The 23,394-nt window shown below is 40.7% G+C and overlaps 1 protein-coding gene across 3 annotated transcripts in view; it reads left to right on the plus strand.

Annotated features, from left to right (window-relative positions):
- fbxl17 (F-box and leucine-rich repeat protein 17) overlaps positions 1 to 23,394 on the plus strand; it is a 240,534-nt gene that overhangs the window by 177,537 nt on the left and 39,603 nt on the right. Inside the window, exon 10 of one of the 3 annotated variants that reach the window (XM_031305468.2) lies at positions 7,505 to 7,809. The exons of the other annotated variants lie outside the window; for them this stretch is intronic. Within the exon in view, the coding sequence (XP_031161328.1) occupies positions 7,505 to 7,569 (65 nt within the window). The 3' untranslated portion in view covers positions 7,570 to 7,809. Of the gene's footprint in view, positions 1 to 7,504; positions 7,810 to 23,394 lie in introns of those variants that run through there. 3 annotated transcript variants of the gene reach the window in all.

Here is a 23,394-nt window from a genome sequence, read left to right on the forward strand (position 1 = left end):
CTGCACCCATGTTGAAGCTGTACTTTAGTGAAAGAAGTTAAAAGAGTTATTTTGGATGGAAGCTCATTATAAACATTCAGTAAAATGATCAATAATTCTAAGAGGTTTGGCTCCAAAAAGCAGCGTCATAAGTTGAGTATGTTGTCTTCATATAGTTTTTCATCAACATGCAAATGCTTTTCTGGAAACAAGACTGGGTTTTGTTGGAAAGCTATCTACCTGTGTATACATAAGTTCTTAAATCTTTTGCTTATTAACTTTGAGAACAACAACAATAACCGGAAAATATCCCACGGCACTTGCATTTGTATGAAATAAATTAATAATGCTTTCAATTACTTGCCCAAAACAAATCAAAGAGACTATTTAAAATGACTTAAGGCTACCATTTGAGTAGCCCTGGCTTATGAGTTCAGGTTAATGAATTAAAAAACAGGTGAAACGTGATTAATTAAACTCCTGGAGGTGATATAAAATTGACGATGTGGATTCATACAAAGTTAATTGAAATCAGAATGAAATAATTGCTTCAAGATGTATGTAAGATATGTTCCCTTCGATATGCTGACTGTACTTGACAGAATCTGTAATAAGGAGCTGTCCAGATATTGTGAATGGCCAAAACCATTTTGAAGTGAAAATTACTGTAAAGCAGTATTGGTTCAAGTATGAATGCTACGAGCCATTCTTAAAGTCAGTGATGCCACTACAGTCAATCTTAAAAAATGTCAAATGATTACATTTTCAGTAAATGGATACTTAATGGGTGTTAAAGGAGAAATGTCCCTTTTTATGTGATACTTCCAAGGCGGCATGTCATGACATAACTATCCTCTCTGCCTCATCCTTCCTCCCACTCTTGTCCCCACCTCGGTGTTCTTGTTTGGTACTGGACTCAGCCCACACCTCGTCTTCTCTTTACATATTGTAATCTTTCTTTTCCCTCTCCTCCTCCCTATGCTCTCTCATTCTGTTATCGGTACATCCTGTAAAGCTTCATTTACAGAGGAGCCGTAATCAGATATGTACCAGTGGAGGACAGTGAGAGCAGTGTGTGGCCTGATAGATAGCAAGGCTTAGCAGAAGGGGAGCACATTGTAAGCCCTCAATTATATGCCCAACACCCAGACGCTGGAAAGAGACACTTGAGAGGCCTGTTTGTGTTTTTGCTGATGTGTCTGAGTGTCATCCCTGAGTGTGTTTGGTTGCATGGCTTTATATGCTTATTGTTAATGTTTGCTGCACAGAGTGTGGAGTGAAAGAAAGGTAGACATAGAGTAAAGGTGATTGTAGACCCCAGCTGAATAAAGAGTAAGTGAAAACATACTTTTAAAAGTACTATTTCTATCAACAGTTATCACTTTTTCAGGAATATTCAATAAAAGGCTGGTTAAAGGCATTCTTGAAATTGTGAGATATAACTAATTAAAGCACACGTAGACTGTGATTTAGTAGGTTTGAAGTAAGTATATCCTGCAATACACTGACATCAAAGATGATATATAGCAAAATAATGTTACCAGAATTTTTGCAAAACCTTCATCAACAAGTGTTATTTCAACCAGGAATGCGATGTGGAGGGCACGAAGGGGATATGTAGATCCAACCCTTTTCTATTCTACTTTCAAGGCCATTCAAAGCTTATAGTTAGGCTCTGTGGCGTTGGGCCCACAGAGGCACCAGGGTGGAATCAGATAAAGCATGAAAAGGTGAGCACAGGAGAGCAAACAATAAATAGTGTTTGAACATCTCTGCTGCTGGAGTTCACTGCTTCAAGGCTGCCTCCCTCTGCAGATAGAATATTCATCTGCTGTATTGTCCCGTAGAGGCGTGTAACCTTAGCAAAAAATCACAGCGCAACTCAACCTTGCTTTTCTGCTTCATTGTCATGCAGCCTCCAGTACAAACAGAAAAGCTTTATTGGATGCTAATCATTTATAGTTTCTTTGTCTATCGTCTGCCCATTCCTCGAATTCATTTACTGCCAGTAATTACTGGTATTTAACATCAAGTGAATTACTGTGACTTTTTGTCGTCATAGAGAGTTGACTATTTTTTTTCTGAAACTGATGCTCCAAGGGGAGGTTGCCATTTACTACTAATAATAAATCATTACCTGCCTGCTTTTGCCCATACTTAACCATTAGTGGCTGAATAAAGTTTTTAAGTATGGTCAAAGCCAATCCTACAAGTGTCTTTAATATGTGAGCAGACATTTGTGTTAAATTAGCAGTAAATTACAAAACACCATTCATTAGCAAAAATAGTGTATTGCAGTACGCATTTGCTAATCAACTTAAGTCAACATAAGTAATGCAGTATTAATACACCTGATGCATTGTCCAGTGACACCAGAAGATGTTTTTGCCGCTCTACTCTTAACCAGAGTAGCCTTGCAAGTGAGAGGCCACGATGATTTTTATGCATGACACTCAAACAACATAAGAACAAGTTTGAAAAAATATATAAACGTTCGGAACTGTCCACACTCAAAATCAAAAATCAAGTCAATGCTTTGATACAGAAAGGTCTTCTTTGCTCTTGGTTTAGTTAACCCTTCAAGTGATCTGCCTAAACAGCACCCTGTATCACACAAAGGCAGCCTTTCAGGCCCACGGGTTGGCAGGAAGACAGCTATTACAAGTTCAACATTACCTTTATTACTTCCTATTAGTCTACATTATGCCTCATGGGAGACTTTACGTAAACACACACCCACACAGAAACACAGGCTTATAGAGCTATAAGGTATAAGTTGGGATTCTGCCTCACGCCAATAGACATTCCCTGGGGAGCTCAGATAAACATTTGCTCTGTGTTTTTCTGTTTATTGTTTGGTTATAGGCTATGACATAGTAGTTTTTTTTTTCTCCATCTACATTCTCAACCGGTTTGTGAGATGGAAATTCTAGCTGTCGTCTGAAAACACAGTCATATGTTTTCAACTGTACTTATTTTATTTTCTAGTATTTAGGAGACATACATCACCATGCCTGCAAGTACAGTCACTCAACCAACACACACGAGGCAGACATTAACAGTGTATTTCTAGCACTAATGAGAATGAAACCTCAATTCTTAGCTGTAATTGTGGATGTGTATTTTCCTCCATTTTCTCTAAAGACTATGTTTGTGAGACCCAGGGGCCCGTCGATTGTTTTGAGTGCCTCTCCATTCTGTACGACTGGGCTGTGCCGCAGGTGCTCGACAAAGCAGCCCCATTGGAATGCAGCAAACGTGCCTCCATTGTGGCATGAGACACATTTTATCGACACCTATTTCTCCACTCCTTGGAGTACAATCAGATGTATCTGAGTGGCCTTGGCTTCTGGCTAATACAGTACAATGAATTTATACATACACTTTCACAAATATACAGATGCACACAACCTTTTTTTCCTCACACCCTTAAATGTGTCCAGAAAAAAGGCATTATGTTGTATTGAATGGGAGTGGAGCCAGCTGTATCGTTTATTGAGAGAATACATTGAAAGTGGGTTGTGTTTGTGTCTATTGTTAAGTCAAAAAGGTTGTAATGGACTTTTCAATGTCTGCCTCCACTTCCCCCTGCTATTCAGTCAGTTATTAAGTAGGCCTATGCAGACAACATCCATTAATATCAGTCCTGGCTGTTTCCACAGAAATACTAGATGCACCAATAAAGTAGAATTAGGGGAAACAGGGGCAGAAATATGAAATGCTCAATAGAATATGGCATTTACATTGACAGTCAAACCATGAAATACATCTCTTTTTCGGTCTCACTCCTACTCAGTCTCCCCCTTCTCCTGTTTTTACTCTTTCTTCCCACTTATTATTCACAGACCATAGTCCATTGCTAAGTGCAGGTGAAAAAAGCCATTAAGTCACTGGCTGGGAGGCTTGTGTGTGAGTGTGTGAAGGAGGGAGTGACAGGAAGACAGATTGCTGCACTTTCTGAAACATGACATTCTAATCGGTGTGCATGTTAATTAAGAGACTTTATTGAAATGTTTCTTGTGACCGGAGAAATTGGAAGCTTAATGAATGGAATGTCCATGTTAAATGCATGCATGGAGACGTGTGTGTGTGTGTGTGTGTGTGTGTGTGTGTGTGTGGGTGTGTGTGCGTCTGTGTCTGTGTACAGTGAAGTGACTAGCAATAAAGAAAAACCCTTTAAGGCTCTACTTGATTCACATTTGTTCACATATCAATATTTCCTCAGGATCGCAGACTTGTTTCCCTTAATTCTCTCCTCCAAATGGTGAGGTCAAAAGTGAGCGCTGTATTTGGTTTCATTTGGCTCACTCTTGCTCTTTAATTTTTTATTTTTAATCCCAGCAGGGATTTGGCGGTGACACTTGTGAACAGGCGTTGCTGACATTTGGAAAATATATTAAATATCCACCATATGCTCTGAGTAGAGGCAGCATGGCAAGTTCTCTGTGTGTGTTTGTGTCTATGCATGCGCGTGCATGTCGTTTGAGTGTTTGCACATGTGCTCTGAGATAGAAACACAAACACTGAACTGACTCAGATGATTCAGTGTTGGGAGTATCCAAAGTTACATTTTAATGAGCGCTTCCCTACAGTTCTCACAGTTTTTCCATCTTCAAAGCTCTAATCCATAAATGTGTATATATAAATTCATAAAATGTATATACCAGGCCCTCTTCTGCAATAGCAGGGGTTAGGGTTATGATTTAAGATGCTTAAATGTGTGTGTGTGTGTGTGTGTGTGTGTGTGTGTGTGTGTGTGTGTGTGTGTGTGATATGAAGTGAAATCCACTGTAACGCCAAATATTTTAGGGTTACATCACTTCAATCAGAGCCAGGCAATCACTTGTAAAATTATCAACTGACCTGACATCCCAGTTTGAGTTCCCCAAAGCTTTGCCCTCTATGAACCTGTGTGTTTTACCACTCATCTCAACAAATGGTGTTAAGCCTTTGTGGCTCATTGAAGGCTGCTCCTAAAAATTCAATAGACATACATGAGTGGGCGCGTTTAGATGCGAGTGAAAAATGTATGGTTATTCTGACACTTTATGAATTGGGTTTCATAAACATACAGTGATGAAATTAAAAAGGGGATAAATTGGAGGGAAATCCTGTTGATTGGACACTCACATAGACATGGTCGGGGCTTTAGTTTCTAGCTAGCCTACAGATAACGTCTGTACAGTTTGTACATTGGCTGTTTAGGGCTAATCAACACAGACTGCACAAATGTCCAGCGGCCATATTTTGTGATTAAGGTTAGGTCAAAATGTATACACTTTCTGTGTATACATAGACACTACAGAAAGGCCAACCACTAACCTACTTGTGGATGATAATGTAATTACATGCTGCTCTGTCATTTTTCTACATGATGGCAATACCATGTGCCTTTGTCGTCCCCAACCTAGTCAAGAAGAACTTACCCATTGTTTTGTTAAAATAACAAAACTCCTCCCTGCATCCTCAGGTCCTCAGAATGTTTTTTTATGGCTGCATTGACCTTCAGAAGTCCCAAAAGAGCATATTCTAACACTCACATCACCATTTTGGGGTGACAGTAGCTCAGTCCGTAGGGAGTTGGGTTGGGAACCGGAGGGTCACTGAAATACGGAGTGTGGACTGGTTGCTGGAGAGGTGTCAGTTCACCCCCTGGGCACTGCCAAGATGCTCTTGAGCAAGGCACTGAACCCCCAACTGCTCGGGGCGCCTATCTAGCAGTCGCAGCCCCCTCACTCTGACATCTCTCCATTTGTGCATGCATAGGACCTGAGCATGTGTGTGTGTGTATTTCAGGCCTGTGTGTAGTGTGTTCTAACAACAGAGCGAAAACTTGAATTTCCCCACTGGGAATCTCTCTAAAAAGTATAAATTAAATAAATGAATTAAATTCAATTTGCCTTCCAATGTGGGAGGCACAGTGGACTCAGGTACTACTGGCTCTTTCAATCAATCCCCAAATATCAAGGAGATTTTTCTTAGGTGAACTGTGCTAAAGGTGCAGTGCCTTACCCGGGACAGCTCCTTTAGGCTTGGACCCTGAGAGGGACTGGCAGGTGCGTCTGAGTTAATCCAAGTCAAGCGAAAGCACTACTGCCTACAGAGAGGTTCCAGAGGGAGAGAAGAGTTGATTCCATTGGATCTGTGCTCTCTTTTGTTCAGCTTCTATTAAAGAGGAGGCTCTCACGTTCTACTGTCAATTGTCATGTGCCAGAAATCTGTTCTAATGTTGGGTTCGAGGAGAGATTGGTTTTCAACCACTCTGCTGAAACATTTCCTACAGGGAATGAGGTGCCAGCATCCAGTGATAAGTGGAGTTTGTGGTGGTTCTTGACACCCTTTCAAATGAGCTGTTAAAGCTGTTGGGCAGTGTCTTTTTTAATTTCTTTTTGTTAAGCTTTTATCAATTCTTTCAAAGTGCCTGCAGCCACCTCCAAATACCTCTGAGCACCGGCAACGTTTCTTGAGAGCCTGCTGTCTTTCTTGTGAAAATACCTCATAACGCTTTACAGAGAGGTGCTACGCTTGTCAACTTCCCTTTTCTTTATATAGATTATTATATAGATTAACTCACTTCTCATGTCTCAGTGTTTTTTTTAGAAAGAACTAAATAGAGACTACTTTGTGAAAGCACACTATACAGTATGGCCATTGAATCTTTCTATCAATCTATTTTTTGGTAATGATTTTTACAATTGCATATTTCCCTCTGGTGAGAATGCTGGCTGCGATAGAGACCTTCCATGTTGATGTGTTACAAAATCATCACACAGAAAACCCTGTAATGAGTCAGACATTGTGGATGAGAAGTGTGATGATCCTTGCCCTTTAAAAAGGGCAGCCCCTTTAAAGTTGATTAGCATCACTGAGCATGTGGATGCAAAATGTAAGTTTTTTGACGTACTGTACTAAGATTATGCTAATCCTATAGAACCCCATTCAACGGCTAAACCTGTACTCATAGAACTATCATTACAGTAAATAACTATTTTAGATTTCAGATGAAAAATACCATAATTAATGGAATTTACAGGTGATCAGTGTTTACAGGTGAATACTACACTATAGTATGTTTTAAACCTTACATTTAACTCATAGTCAGATTTTCTTGTGATATTTTGCATGAATGACCCGGTGAAGTGTTACTTCAGATTATGAGTAAGGTCATATGGATCAGCCTTTTGTTTTCTCTCAAAATGGTCTGCTGGTTTGGAAATGTCTGCCTAAACCAAATTCAGAAATTGCTGTGTAATGTTCCTGTTTAAAAACAGCAATTTACTTTTTGTACAGTATGTTTGTTTTGTGTTACTGAACAATAGGTTGATCACCAATGTTAGACAGTGCTAAATGCTATTTTATAATGAATGAATGTATCATTGCAAAAATGCATATTTCAAATGTCATCTTGCATGCTGAATTCCATCCACATTTTACAGCCTGCCTTTCCTAACAAACATTTGAGCTAATGGATCTTGCAATTAGCAGCATCCTAATCGAAAATGATCTGACATTATGTCTTTCCAAGGGCTTTGTCATGGACAACCCAACAGCCAGGTTACATGGCTGCAGCGGATGGAGGATGGTGATTGACAGACCAGGGACAGGGTGACAAACAAGCTCTATCCTCAGCACCAGCTATTGATTTCAGCTCAGAGGTCTCTGCCTGATATAGCAGCAGTCAGGGTCAACCAGCCACCTACGCTAGAGCTAGCAGGCTATTAGCCTGGAAAGGGAGATGCAGGAGAAGACAATATTATCGTCCTGGCCAGTCAGAATCAAGGATATAATACGTGCACTGCAGGTTTATGATATGCCGGGAGCCGATCATGCCCACAGGGAACAGTGCAGAAGGCAGAGAGGAATCTCACAATTATTACTGACTGCTATTCAGGCAACTTTTCTTTTTTCCCTTTTCTTTTTTTTTTTTTTTTTTTTTTTTTATAGTTATTGAACTTCTGTCTGAGCATTTTGAACTGAATTTTGAATTGAATGGCAACTTAATTGTACGGCTTGAATTCAGCTTAAGTTGCTTAATAATCTTGATGATAGAACCTTTATAATTTTGCATTGAAATTGGTAGAATGCAGTTTGTTTATAATGTGATTTGACATGGAAAGCTTACATTGCTGGAATTTGGTCCGTGACTGTCTCCTCCATTTTCATGCACGATTAACTTCACACCGTGCCAGGAAGAACAACTGTATGTGGTTACCTAGATGGCAGCTGTTTTTTCTGGATTTAATAGATTTCTTTTTCTTTCCATCACTTTTGTTTTCATTTTTAATACAGTTTTCATGAAACATGTGCACTAAGTGCCAAATGTTAGAGCTGAAGCAGTGTTACTACCAGAGGGGTTAGCTGACCCTCTGTATGATAGGCCGCTTTCTTTTTTCCTACCCAAACAGATACTTTATTTGGCTTGCAGTTACTACCTTAGCATGGTGATAAAACTTTGCCTCAGTTAGCTTCAACAAACTAACTGTTTGTTTAACTGGGTGTTATACCTCACAGCAAATACTCTGAATGTCTAACACTGAGGCTTTTTTATTTGTGTTTTGGCTCTTGTCAAAAATGAGATTTTGACAAATAATTTAAGTTATACATTTATACGTGTATATATGATGTTTGCATGGATCCATGACAGTGTCGTTTCGCTCGATTTGGTTCTTCCTTGCGCCCCTAATGACTAATGCTGACTTAGTTCCAATGTAAACATGTTGAGGCCAGGCCGTGCAGACACACCAATCTGGCCTGTTATGTGAATTAGCCCGAGGTCTGTATCAGCCTCAGTCATGCTAGATGTCTGCAGTCTATGGTGGATGTGGTTAGAGGATTTACTTTCCTCTACCTGGCAAGACACCTACCTCTATACAGCATCACAGACAACACTGGTGCCCTTAGCGTTTTCATCTGTTTTGTAGAACTCATTACAGTCAGTGCCTTGTGTTTTTCAACATGCAGCCCTCTCATTACCTTCAGTTGGCCGCTGCTGCTTTGATCTGTAACAATGTACCGTTGCTGCTCTGTGCTGCTGTCGCTGCAGCATATTTTTTAAATAGGCATATTGGAGCTGAAAGTACATCTGTAGTTTTGTTTAAGGTGGATATAGTTAAAATGCCCTCTACTCAAAGCCAGGACAACTGCTTACTCACCTTGTTAGGGAGTGGATGCTCGGTGCACAGCTTCTCTGGTGAAAACCAGTTGATCTGTTGTGTCTTAAACCTTTCAGAAATGCTGTTGAATAAACCCTGAACTCAGGGAATTGTGCAGACAGCACTCTTTTATGGAAGTGACCAGTGGGCTGATGAGATGCAATTGGATTGCATATTTGAAACACTGATGGTAGCCTTATTTTATGGAAGCTGTTTTTACTGTGCCTTGGAGTTTTGCCAGATTGGTGTCTTAGTGTAGGGAGTTACAGTCCTCCGGACTCAAGTTATATGTCCTTGTTCAAAGGAGTAGGAGGGGTCAGATTTTTTATGTACTTTAATGATGAACGGATGAAAAAAAAAAAGTCAAATAAAGTGAATTCCTATACCCTTTGATATATGGGGTGGTTTGTGATGCACAAAGTCCAATTTAATCAAAAGTGGTTGTATTTTAGATTAAAAGCTGACATGGATCGGCTGGTTTTTAAACAAATTAGATGCCGTCCTCATCTGAATTGTGTGCTGGACAGTCTAGGGAATGTGCTTTACGCTGGTATAAGCATCTACTGCATAAATTAATGGCCCTTGAATGTTTCCCTCCACAAGTAAATGAATTACCACTTAGGCACAGCTTTGTCATACAGGCCACACAAGCTCTGTTAAAGAAATAGATTGAAAATGTGCTCATAAGTAAAGCCCCATTTTCATAGGTGCCTTAAGTTATAAAATTGGAAAACCTGCAAGAATAATGAGGTGATGTTAATCTTATTAAAATGTGTGAAATATGTGTTTGCATACTGTAAAATACACACTGTAACAACACTGTGTTACATGTCTATACAAAGCACAGGACCTTCTGCAAGTGCAGCCTTTCATTGATGGTGGTAGCCGACACAGGAACGATGAGTGTCTTTGGGTCAATAAGGGTTAAATGACGAGTAGGCTGATGCCATTTCTATGACCATACACGCCACTTCTCTGATTGCACACCATTTTTTTCTTCCCGCTTGTTCTTTTGCCCCTGCGAGGTTAATATGCTACCCCTACTTACATTATGAGACAGATCTCACTAGAGACAGTCTTGCCACTGTGTCACACACATAAATACCCACACATCACACACAGCTACACGTCAGATGTTCTCTGCCTTATTTAACCTTGACATAGTCCACATAGTCTTGACTTATGCTCGCTGTGAAAGCCTGATTGTGAAATTAAATTAGCACTCTGGATTGTTTTTCTTACTTGAAAGGCCCATTGTTTGTGTGGTGTGTTTTTCCTGTGCTATAATCAGAGAAAAGGCAGACAGCAATAGATAGGGGAGATCAGTTGAAAGAAAATACTGGTGGGTTGCACCTGAGAATAGGTTTTGAAAATACAACAACCAGAATGACAACCTGTGATGTTGGGGAAAACGGGCTAGAAAATCCTGACATCGAGACAATATTGCTATGATGTGGAGAGGGAGTTAGCCAGATAGACAGCAGCATAGTGGATATTTGAAATAGGCAGAGGCTGGGCTGGGAGGGTTTTATATGACGAGTTACAGTAGCAGCACAGCGCCAAGGCCTCATGCTTTTACGATGGAGTCACAGTTTTCAATGAGCCAGTCCATTTTTCACAGGGACGAATTGCTCCTGACAGTCCAATGGCTAGGCCAACATTTCGCAAAATGTAAAAGGTCTGGCGCAAATGAGGTCTGACCTTATCAATAGCTGGGACCCATCCATCTAAAGGCAGACCCCCTGTCGCCTTGCGCAACAAGACTGCTTACCTTCTCCCCCCTCCCTTCACTGCTGCCTTCCATCTCTGAATTGCTCACTCGCTGCTATAAGGTTCAATGTGCCTATGCACATTTCTCTCTGTATCTGTGGGCAAATGGCTCTTTCTGTCTTGGACTGAGAATCGGTCTCCATCTGGTTGTTTGTTTATCCATCCGTCACTTGCGATATCTCAGTCACCACTCAATGGATTTTGATTAAACGTGATAGAATGATGCAGGTCTCCACTTTGATCTGGCAGTTTCACAATCACATTGATTTCTGAAATGAAGGGTGGGCACCACACTATTAATTTGTCCCTTGGTTACGAGCAGTATCTTAAAAACTTTTTCAACTTTGTCAAAATTGTGGGAATTAGGCCTGTCACGATAACAAATTTTGCTGAACGATAAATTGTCCCAGAAATTATTGCGATAAACGATAATATTGTCGTTCTGAGACCATTTTCATCTAATATAATGATAATGGCATAATAATGCAGGTATACCTTTTCAAAGATCAATAAAGTTTTATTTCTAAAGAATATTTAACACTGGAACTGTAAGACATTTTAAATATCCACAATATGTCTTTGATGTCCTTTAGTATGTCGTCTTTCACGCTGTTGTACAGTTGTGGAATAGCCATTTGTGACACGTATGTTCTCCGAGGTAATTTATACTGGCTGTCAAATGTTTGCAGCATTCGTCGAGTGTTTGTGCGATAGACTACAGACTCTGTACTACATTTCACAATTATTTATTAAACATATACATATATATAATATCAAATTATAAATAAATATATAATTAATAAATTATATCTATCTATATCTATGTGGCTATCTGCCACATGGCGAGTAAATGTTTGCACCATAATCTGTTTTTCAGTCTTCATTTCGGCGAAGGTGCAGCTACTTTCTTCTGCTCCTCTGCTGTCTGCAGGTCGGAGCTTCGCGGGTGCGGGCCGACACACACACAAACACTGGCGCACGCACACACACACACACACACACACACACACACACACACACACACACACACACACACACCAAACGCCAGCCACCACGTCACTTCTGTTTACTGATAGCTATCGTTTACCTCAGGCTAATTAATTAGCTAGTAAGTGGCGGTTTTTCGCAGCCAGCCTTCCAAAAGAAAGCACAATGAAATGAAATAACCGATCATTAACCGTTAACCACAAGCAGGTAACGGAGTCTCAGTTCACCGTCCGGGAGGCTCTGACACACTTTCTGCACTCTGTATCTGCGGACAGCTGTAGGCTTGCACCGGTTAATTTTCTGTGCATTGTCTGACACATGCAGCCACTTTCCTGAAACCACTTGCGAGACATAGTCCACAGCAGCGTGTATGTCCGAGCCTGTCTCCAACGCCTCCACCTGCAGGTTGTCAACTGTGTGCTTTGGAATGAAAGGGAGAAAACAGGACGCCGAGTAACACGGCGGAGATCGCTCATATACTTTTTTTTTTTAACCCTGCTCCAACTCTCAACTAGCGTTTTCTCTGTCTCTGTCTCTCTCTCTCTCCGCCAGGAGTCCCGCCTCCCCACACAAAGACCATGCGACTGACAAGAGGGTTCACTCATCGTTACGCTAAGGAACCGAGAGTGGTCATCCAGTCTCTTTGGTAGAGAGAGAGACAGAGCGAGAGACAAGGAAAACAAACAGGCATTCAAATGGAAATTATTGCGGCCGGAAAAATAAATGAGCTCATTTTTTTATCGTGCGATTAATTGATTTATTGACTATCGCGACAAGCCCAGTGGGAATACTCTAAGTGTTTCTCACATTTTCAAATGTACATGGATTGAGCGAGCCCTGGGGAAAGGGGAAGGTTAAGAACAAGTGACGCACATTTCAGAATTTACAATTCAAAATTGTTTGCACTTTATTAATCTTCTCAATCAAGGCCCCCTAAATTGGCATATACCACATAGGGCCCTATTTTAACGATCTGAAACGCAAGCATCAAACGCCAAACGCAAGTAGCTTTGTGGGCGGATCTCGGCGCAAATCTAAAATGGGTTGGTCTGAAGTAGTTACATTACTCATAGGTGTGGTTTGGGCGTAACGTGTAATAAACCAATCAGCAGACATGTATAAAGTACTAGGGACCCATACTTGAGTAAAAGTACAAGTGCTCTATCAAAAAAGTGACTTGAGTAGAAGTTGAAGTGCTCTTTAAGCACCACACTTAAGTAGAAGTACTAAAGTATTCAAAATGTTTAAGTATTGCAAGTAGTTTATTTTAAAATGTACTACTCAAGTACTAAAAGTATTGTGTTATGTAGCGTCACTGTGTCCACGTTCGGACAGCACTCACTGCTATTGGCCATATTCGGACACTTCCGACCTGACGCACTTTCCGGTCTTTTCACGGTACTTTACGTTTCCGATCATCACAAAAAAATTTAGCAGAATTGATCTATACCCATCTAACAATCTATGTATGAATTTTCCTATATGTACGTGCACATTTAGATGTCTAATTAGTATATGAAATTTACTTTGATGAGGAAAAGAAGTAAGAACGCTCGGGCGACGATCTTTTCCACTAAAAAGTTTCTATTTTTACTGTACTGGAAATTAACGAGCTTTTATTGCATAGTTCAGAGTTGTTGAAGCATGTCATTTTATTGTGAAGGACGGAAGTACTATCAGGTAGTTTTGACAGCATTGATGGGACTTAATACCCCCGAAAAACCAGCAACGGCCAGTGTTTAGCTAGCTACAGCGAGGAGATATAGGGGTGTCCGGTTATGGCCAAGGGTAGCGTACAGCTAATTCACCGTTGATAGCGTACTTTAGCCGGCTCTTGTAAAGTAAAAGCTAAAGTAAACAGTTAAAACTATATACCATTAGAAAGGTAAAAAGTTACACTTTAGTTTAACACCATTAAATTAACTGAAAACATTAATAGATTATTTATATTTGTATTTGAACAGATATTTTGATAGAACGTTAGCCAATAAGTGTCCGAACGTGGACACAGTGACGCTAGTTAGTAAAGAAAGCAGTCAAAAGTTTGAATATCATATTGTTTATATTATGTCAAATTTTTAGCCTAAAGGACACTCACAATTCCAATTAACAAATATTAAATATATTATGAACATCCTCTCCAGCACAGTAACGATTAAAGCCCCAAAAAAACGTATCACACCCTAGCTAGTAACATGTGATGAACAGTGGAACGTTAGCAAGCTAGCAAAATACAGATAAACTAGCAGCTTCACATCACAGGATAAAACAGTTAACATTCAGTACTCATTGCAGACTGAAACAACGCAGGAATAGCTTAACAATAGCTAAATAGAAAGAGTACAAACTTACATCATCTCTGACTTCTGAACAGGCGACCGTAATGAAAAGAAACACGAAGCGATCTCGGGGATTTCTTACGTAACTTACGTAATTAGCGTACGGAACTAACGTAGCCGTAACTACACACACTGTAACCTACACAGTCTCCGTAGCGTGACGAATTCACAACAGTAACGAGTAACGATGCAGCACATAAAAAATGTATTGGAGTATAAGTATTAAATATCGAAAATATGTACTGAAGTAAAAGTGAAAGTAGGTGAAAAAAATAATACTCCAGTAGAGTACAGATAGCCTTTTAGTACTTAAGTACAGTAGTGAAGTAGTTCTACTTCGTTACTATACATCTCTGCCAATCAGAGCGTTATCTCACATTCCCTTTAAAAGCAGGCGCGCTTGTTTCATGGCGGATTGCTATTATAATGGTGGATTTGCTGGGCGCATGCCAGGAGCGGTTTACAACCGAGGAGACCGACGTTTGCTTTTTGTCAAAATGTCACAAAAACATACTTTCCGACGTTTTGGGCTCACTCTCACTGAATCACGAGGTTATGAATGCATGGTGATATTTTTGCAATGTAATCTGACATTAGACCGAGATTACCTCACTCTAGACCACAGGTGTCAAACTCAAGGCCCACGGGCCAAATCCGGCCCCTCGCAAATTTTGATGTGGCCCTCATATCAATTTAGGTTCACAATAAATGTTGGCACACATAGCTTTTTGTCACTTTCTGAAGTTTTTGTCACTGTTGCGGACGCTTTTTTCAATGTTTTTGCCACTTTTCCTGACGTTTTTTAGCTGCTTTTTCCCCGCGCTTTTTTCACTGTTTGTGCCACTTTGTTTGTGCACGATTTGACTTGCTCAGTCGGAGACAGGGCAGTCGGGAAATGACGAGCGGGATGAGCGTAACTAACACTAATCTCAAAATCTGATGAAAATCCGTTAAACTGACCTATGTCGATCTGAAATGAAGACAGATTCAGCAACTGCACGGCCTATTTCTCTCTTAAAATGTTTTCAGAAACACGTTTCGGTGACCTATTTTAGTACAATATGAGATCGTATTCTGAACATGCCGCCATGACAGTCTGGCTTTGAATTTCCAGAGAAACCAGACCCACGTGACGTGTTCGTCCAATCAGCTGCCGGTTTTCATTTTTGGGCGACAATACAGATTAGCGGCGCCTGCTGTTATGGAGACGTATTACGTCTCGTCTCTTCGGTGTGTTCTGAGGAACTTTTTGGACCAACTAGGGGAGACTGATCAGTCACATTGGCTTTTCTGCCGACGGTCGGCCGTCTGGTTGGTGTGTAACGGCCTTTTCTGACTTTTCTCTTAAATAAAACCATGTCAGTAAACTCTACATCTGGTCCTTGATGTGATTCTCATCTTCCAGTGTGGCCCTCACTGAAGTTAAGTTTGACACCCCTGCTCTAGACGAAGCAGCTCTTCTGTCTCTCCTCTCCCGTGCTGCTGCTGGGGCACGTGGGTTAAGTGGCATCAGCACATGCAGTTCAACATCACATCTCCTTAAGTCCTCTAATATTTCCTCATTGTCATCAACACATCCATGATTCATGGAAATGTTGTGTAAAACAAGGTCATGTTTTTCCTTGTATTTATGTATGGTTTGCAAAAATGGGAACTGCTGGGTCCGTGAGATGAGAGAAGCAGAGTGTATGCGCGGTGTGCACACTTTACATTACGGCCAAGCATGCACCCTTAAAATAACATCTGAATAACGCGCCACTGACATTAGACTAGGTTTTTCCTGGTCTGTGGCGGAACTGTTTTCTGAAACAGCAAAATAGCACTAGGAAACGTTTGCGGGGGCGGAACACGCCTCCTCTTTTTGCTGAACCGCCCCGGGAGCGCAAGTTCATTCCCTAATTTACCGACGTGAGTCTGTGGAGGGAAAAATCCGCTGTGCGTCGGGTGCAAAATAGGAATTATACATGCGTCGGTGTACAAAGTCAATTGCGTTGGGTGCAAGATAGGGCCCATAGTCTTACCCTAAACTGTATCCATGATGACTTGGTATCAGTCCTGCTTATTGTCCCTCATCAGGGCCATATACTTACTTACTTTCATTTTACTATTCTTTCCTACCCCCATTCCTTCCACAATGGTCCCAGTTTACTATCACATCCATCATGCAAAGTCAGACTGCAGCATGGTAGTACTTATACATGTGTGCATGTGAGCTCATATGTACAGTACTTTGTGTGTGTGTGTGTGTGTGTGTGTGTGTGTGTGTGTGTGTGTGTGTGTGTGTGTGTGTGTGCAGGAGGTGCTCTGCATTCTTGATGAATTATGCATGATTGTCAGGGGACTAACAACAACGGTATCCAGATACCGTTGTTGTTAGTTCCAGAACTCTTTGTAGCAAGAATCTAAGACACAGCATTATATTGTCATTATTGTATATGCAGAAAGACAGAAATGAACCAGGTCATTATAGATGCAATATCTTTGAGAGGATAAAGACAAAACAGGAAAGCTACTAAATGGTCAAGTTTGGAAGCCTCCTATCAGCCCATACACAGTTATGTAGTAGCTGAATAATACTAAAGTTTTTGGTCAACAATTTATTAAATTAAGTATTTGTAAATGTGGTAAAAAGAACAAAATGTAGCTTTTCTTTACTCTAAACCTAATAAAGTCACATATTGCTTTACTTGTTCTTTCTTGGGTCTCTTACACTGTTCTGTATCAAGAGTCTGAAATAATACTGTAGGTGCATTCCAGCAGTTCATTTTATGATAAAGTGTTGGAATTTACCATTTTGTTTAATCCACTTAATTTAAAACTTACATGTCTACTTGTGTTTAAGTTGTTGATTCTCTACATTTCCCAGATTGCTTTGGGACAGCCCCGTTAAGGACAATGGAATATTTTGCTTTGAGTAACTGGGAGGAGGAATGATACAGTAGCTCAATCTTGGATTTTCTGTACATGCTCACTTTTCCACCATTGATATCTAAAAGCATTATTTGAGGGTAAGAAAGATTGTCCACCAAATATTTTATATCAGTTCGTACAAATGTGATCATGATTGTGATGAAACTAGGGTCAAGCTCATGAAACTGGCCTTCAAAAATGTTGACAGTGGAAATGACCCTTTGTGAAGTGAACTCGCTCCATGTCTGTGTATGTTGTAGCAGTGACTGTGTGCTGAACTAAGCTGAACAGAACTGAGCTGAGCCTGGCTGGGACTTTGGGCCCTCCCAGAGGAAAGCCAACCAGCTCATACAGTCAGATCTGCACCAACTAGAGGAGACACTTTGGACAAGTTAAACACTGATAAATCTGCATGTCAGTATGATTTAAACCACGGCCGCTACTTTCTGTCGACGTTGTGTCATATCGCCGCCCCCGCAGGGCTCATATTGTCCGCCATGTGGCTCTTTAAGAAGCAAGGGATGATGAAAGAGTGAGAGGTAAGTGTGACAGGCTTAACTCGTGGAAGAAAAAGAAAAAGCTTTGATTAATTGCTCTGGAGGTGATTGTGAAGGGAGATGCTGAGGGTGAACAGGTTCGACAGTAGGTGTGTATGTGTAGGTGGTATTGGCTGTCGGCACGCTTGTGTTTGTGTTTACACGTGAGCAGGTATCATCTGCAAAGTGTACATCTATAAACAATATGTGGGAGGAGGCGTAAAGGAAAAGAATAAATATAGCTATATTCCGGCTTTGTGCTGCTTTTGCCAAAATGTTTCAACAACAAGCATGGGGCAAAGAAACAATAAAAATAAAAATAAAGGGTTTTACTTTTACAATTCTGAAACAATTTACAAATTAAAATAAATGATTAGAGTAGGCCAATATAATGCTATTATCAAGTCAATTTAAATTTGTCCAGCCCAATATCACAAATCACAAACTTGCGAGGCTTTACAATCTGTACAGCATACGACACCTTCTATCCTTAGACCTTGATTCGGATAAGGAAAAACTCACTCAAAAAAACCTTAAATGGGAGAAAAGAATTGATTGATTATCTTTTCTTTGGCAAAGGAGCACGGCAGGCAGGCTGTGGTCATTTTACAAGTGTTAGCACTATAGGCCTCACTAAAGGGAAGATAGCGCAGGAAGTAATGTCCTAATACCGTATTTAATTACTTTACATTACATTCATTTAGGAGAACCAACTATGCTGTCCTGAAGGAGAAATAATAATTCAACCATCACAAATGAAAAGGCATTTGGAGACTTTTTGGGCCCTATCTTGCACCCGGCGCAGCACAAAGCCCGACGCAAGTGTCTTTGCTAGTTTAAGACCGACGCAGTTGCCAATTTCCCGTCCATCTCCCATGCCGTTTAAATAGCAAATGCACTTGCGCCCATCTGTGCGCCCATGTGCTGGTCTTACAGGGAGGTATGTTCAGGTACATTCTTGGCGTATTGCTATCTTGAGACAGCGGAAAGTGACCAACACAAACCTGGTCTAAAGTCAACTCAGCATTTCATTATTTTAACAGTGCATTAGTAAAATGCACCTAGGGCACGTGCACAGCAACGTGCAGACTATGCTTGTTACACACACAGGGACGCGCAGCAACACACAAACATGCAAAAGATAAAAAAATAAAAATATTACAATGTGAAGTAGTATTATGATAAGATCTGCTCACACTCTTTCACTTCACGCACAAGCAGATCAGTTTCTTCTCCTGAAAATCTCTCCTTCCTACTTAGCAAATCTGCAATCATAATAGCAATTCCCCCAAGGTACAAATGCGCCTGGCTTTTAAAGGGAATGGGAGCGACGCTCTGATTGGTTTATTGCATGTTACGCCCAAAACACACCTATGATTAATTAAGACACTAATTACAACCCTTTTGAACCATGCCCCTACTGCACGGACCCTTTTTTCCGCTGTTAAACTAGCAAAAGTGGATTCGTACACGCCCTAAACGCACCTGCGCCGGGTGCTTCACGCCGTGCACTTAGATCGTTAAAATAGGGCCCTTAGACTCCTGGTGATAAAGGATGGTTTTACACTTATGTCAGTCCATTGCGTATGAAACATAAAAGGGGTTAACGCAGTTAAGGTAACCCGTAGTCAAGGTAACTGGTCCTGGTCAACGTTACTCTCTAATGAATAAAGAAAAGAAAAGTCTGAGTGAATATGCATTTTCAGTTAGGAAAAAAGATGAGGTCAATGCAGTCATTTTAATTTACTGGCAGTCTAATGCAAAAATGCAACAGCTCTGCCTAAAAATGATACGTATTCAACACAACAACAAGTGCAATAAAAAACTACCACAGACAAAACTAGCAACTGCATTCAATCGTTAATTGATTTTAAATTTAAAATTGATTTAGAATAAAACATGTCCCAAAGAACTAAATCAAATTCTCTAATGTTCCCATCTCTACTCTTTAGCACGATAGAACAAAAACATAAACAGAATAACTAAAGTAAATACAGTATGAATGTACAGACACATGGTTGTGGAAGATTTCAGCATGTTGCGGGACTGCACAGCAAAAAAAGTTCCCCTGCGTGTTGGGGCTCTGAGGCATGATGCTGTACAATGTGGGCAGGCCTTGGTTTTTAAAATGTCTGCAACTCCGGTTTGATGAATGATTCAACCTTACCTAGGCAGGCTGCAGTGTACCAATTACCCAAACTGCGCAAACACAACTCCAGATGGGTACAAAACATTGTTTTACTAAATAATCCACTTCCCACCCCCATATTCTAGCCAGTTAATGTGGGCCATTAGCCTCCATGCAGGATAATTGGCCATTATGTTCTATTGAGCAGCAGTCCATCCAACATTGTCGACTGGTCCAGAGTACACATTACATTAGCTGATTTCTTTTTTCTTAGCTTCAGGACTCACAAGAGTTAATTGGAGGTTGGGAGTTGTTCAGGTTTGGGGGGTTTAAACACAAAGAGGAAGGTTGTATTCATTAAATACAAGATTTATCTGTTTTATAATTTACAAAATGTTTGGGGGTTAGACCATCAAATCCACTGGTGCATTTTTTGACGACATATTGCTTGTTGTATTACCAGTTAAGCTATATACAAAAGCTGCTTTATGCGGCAGATTTTAGTATAAAAAGAGGTAAAAGACTGAAAGGAGCAGTTGAGACAAGCTCTTTTTAATTCTTTTTTAACGGTTAGTGTGTACATGTCTACTCTCATTTTTTGAAGGTTGTCTAAGTTTCTCAGTGATTTACTGTACTGAGTTGCGTAGGTAGATGGTTTCTTATTTCTTTGTTTCTTCTTGCTACAGGCACACACACACACACACACACACACACACACACACACACACACACACACACTCACAAACTGTATATTTCACACATACTGTACACAAGGGTGGCCTCTAAATCATTCAGGTGTGTGAAACCTTTGCCTCTTCTCTGTTTCTCCATAATGAATGAAGGGTTTGATCAGCTGCCTGGATCAATACCTTGCACACTCTCACAGTTTGTACATACTTGACACCTAACCTCCGTCATATTTTTTACTTGGAGCAGTTCATTCTTGTCTGCAGGTTTTTTTTATAGAGGTAAAAGGAGATAATGTGTGAAAAAAACACATTTATGGCTATTTTGGACTATATACTGTACATTTCAGTGTTTTGCAAAAGCTGTATCTTCTGTTACTGTTAAGGAGTATTCATTAGGTATTGTTTGTACAGTGTTTTATTTTTAAATTCAGTACATGATAATAATGATTGCATTTTTAAAATGAGAAGCAGGAAGTGCTACATTTTGAAGTGAAGCACGCTCACTGGAAAGGTTCCTGTTGTCCGGCACAACAGATTGCTTTGTCGGAAGTGGCTATAAAATACAGTAATTACCCCCTGCCTCTCTGTCCTTTTTTCTCCACTAACCCTTCCATCGGTTTATAAATGAGAGCATAATTGCATCTTTTGTGTGTGTGTGTGTGTGTGTGTGTGTGTGTGTGTGTGTGTGTGTGTGTGTGTGTGTGTGTGTGTGCGCGAGAGAGAAAGAAAAAATAAGAAATAAGAGAGGAAAACAAAATGAAAAAGAATGAATTAATGTTAATGTTTTCTGGGTTCATTTGAGCTTCACTTCCACATTTAAAGGCATTGATTGATAATCAGTAAACAAAAGAAAAGATGATGAACAAATAACATGTAGTCAGATTTCACGTTAGAGGGAACACACTGGCCAAAAAAAAGTGAAGTAAGGATTAGGGGTGTCCCCGACTAAGAATTGACATAGTTGAAGCAGAATCGTCAAGTCTTGCCTATCGTCGACTGATTGTCGAATCGGGAGGGGGGGGCTGACTACAGTGATGAAATATTCAGCTGTGATAAGGTTGTGTGTAAAGCTCCTTTTGTATGAAAACATGCAACCGATTAGGACACAGACATAAAAAGAGTAGCTTCTTATTGTATAAGTGTTGCAGGGGTGTAGAAGATTAATTGAAAGAGGTTTGGAGCGTGTGCACCGCTCACAGTACGTGTCCATATATGCGTTGTTTTCATAGATGGGATCGCCCCGCTTCGCAGCATTGCACGCTAGTGGGCTTGCCACCAGTTTCTCTTCACTGACCATTGACCAGCAAAGAAAACAGTCTACACCCTCCTACAACTGCGATGGTTGCAGCTGATTGGACGAATGCCTCACGAGGGTCTGGCCGCTCCAGGATTTCAAAACCGACCATAATGGCGGCTCGTTCGGAATGCAGTCTTGTATTTTACGAAAATAGTTCACCGAAAGAGATCGACAAAGGTCAGTTTAAAAGATTTCCGTCAGCTTTTGAGAGGCGTTGAGTTGAGCCGGCCGCTCCTCATTTGCATAAAGTTGAATCCAGCCAACCAGGAGAGGGCGACCATCATGGAATGTGTCCATTGTCAGCGTCATTTCCCCGCTTCCCATACATTTCTATGTGAGCAGTCGTGCATTGCATTCTGGTAGTGTCGTAGGGACTTTGGAGAAGCGGGGCTTAGAGTCGCCCACTCCTCATTTGCATAAAGTTGAATCCAGCCAACTTTAATGAGGAGCCGGCCGCTCCTCATTTGCATAAAGTTTGTCAATCTGAAATGAGGACAGATTCAGCAACTGCATAGCCTATTTCTCGCTTAAAATGTTTTCAGAAACCTGCTTTGGTGAACTATTTTCGTAAAATACGAGATCGTATTCTGAATAAGCCGCTGTTATGGTCGGTTTTGAAATTTGGGAGCAGCCAGCCCCACGTGACGCGTTCATCCAATCAGCTGCAGCCATCACAGTTGTAGGAGGGTGTTGACTGTTTTCTTTGCTTTTCAGTGGTCAGTAAAGAGAAACTGGTGGCAAACTCACTAATGGCAATGCTGGGAAGCAGGGCGATCCCATCCGTGAAAACAACGCATATATGGACACCTACCATTAAGCAGTCAGCAGGACACGCGCCCCCGGTGACGAGAAGCGGAACACAAAGAGCAAAAGTCTGCTGTCCTGCTGCGCACGCTCTATACTTTTCTTTTTTTTTTCAGTCCTCTTGTCATAATGTTTTTCTGCCACAAACGTTGCCTTGTTGCATATAACGCCACGGCTTGCTGGTCTGGTGTGGATTTGGTGATCATTGGGCGGACGGATCATGCCGTTGGCTACGCACTGGATCGTGGCATTGCTCCTGTATTGTGCAGTGGCACTCAACTTGCATCTTACTTTGAATCATCTTACTATTTCAAATTGCACACACACTTTGGATTTTCTTTTCCCAGACATTTTCAGTTAAAGATTTAAATCTCTGCCGCCAAGATGCTCCTCCGTCGGTCACGGATCATGGAAAGTGAAACTTAAATCTTTCATTGGGGCGGTTTATTCACGCACTTTAAAAATATGTATTAAAAGCTTCTTTCTTTTCACATTTTTATTTACAGTATTATATGCTGATATTGATATCATTGTTTGGGTCGTTCTATGCAAAATCAGACATTGAGCACCCCCATATAGCCAAAATGGCATGATCCTCATTTCATAATGCCTCTGCGAAGATTCGATTGAGATTGGCAGTTGAATCAGGCTCCTTGGATCGAGGCATCAAATATTTGAATATTCGGGGTCACCCCTAGTAAGGATCATATATTTTTTTCTATATAGTGTATCTGATCATTTAGAGCACTGAAGACGGCTTTTTTTGTTACTGTAGTAGACCTCCTGGCCACTCCCTCCAGTAC

The sequence above is a fragment of the Sander lucioperca genome, chromosome 2 (assembly GCF_008315115.2).
Source record: "Sander lucioperca isolate FBNREF2018 chromosome 2, SLUC_FBN_1.2, whole genome shotgun sequence".
Lineage (NCBI taxonomy): Eukaryota > Metazoa > Chordata > Actinopteri > Perciformes > Percidae > Sander > Sander lucioperca.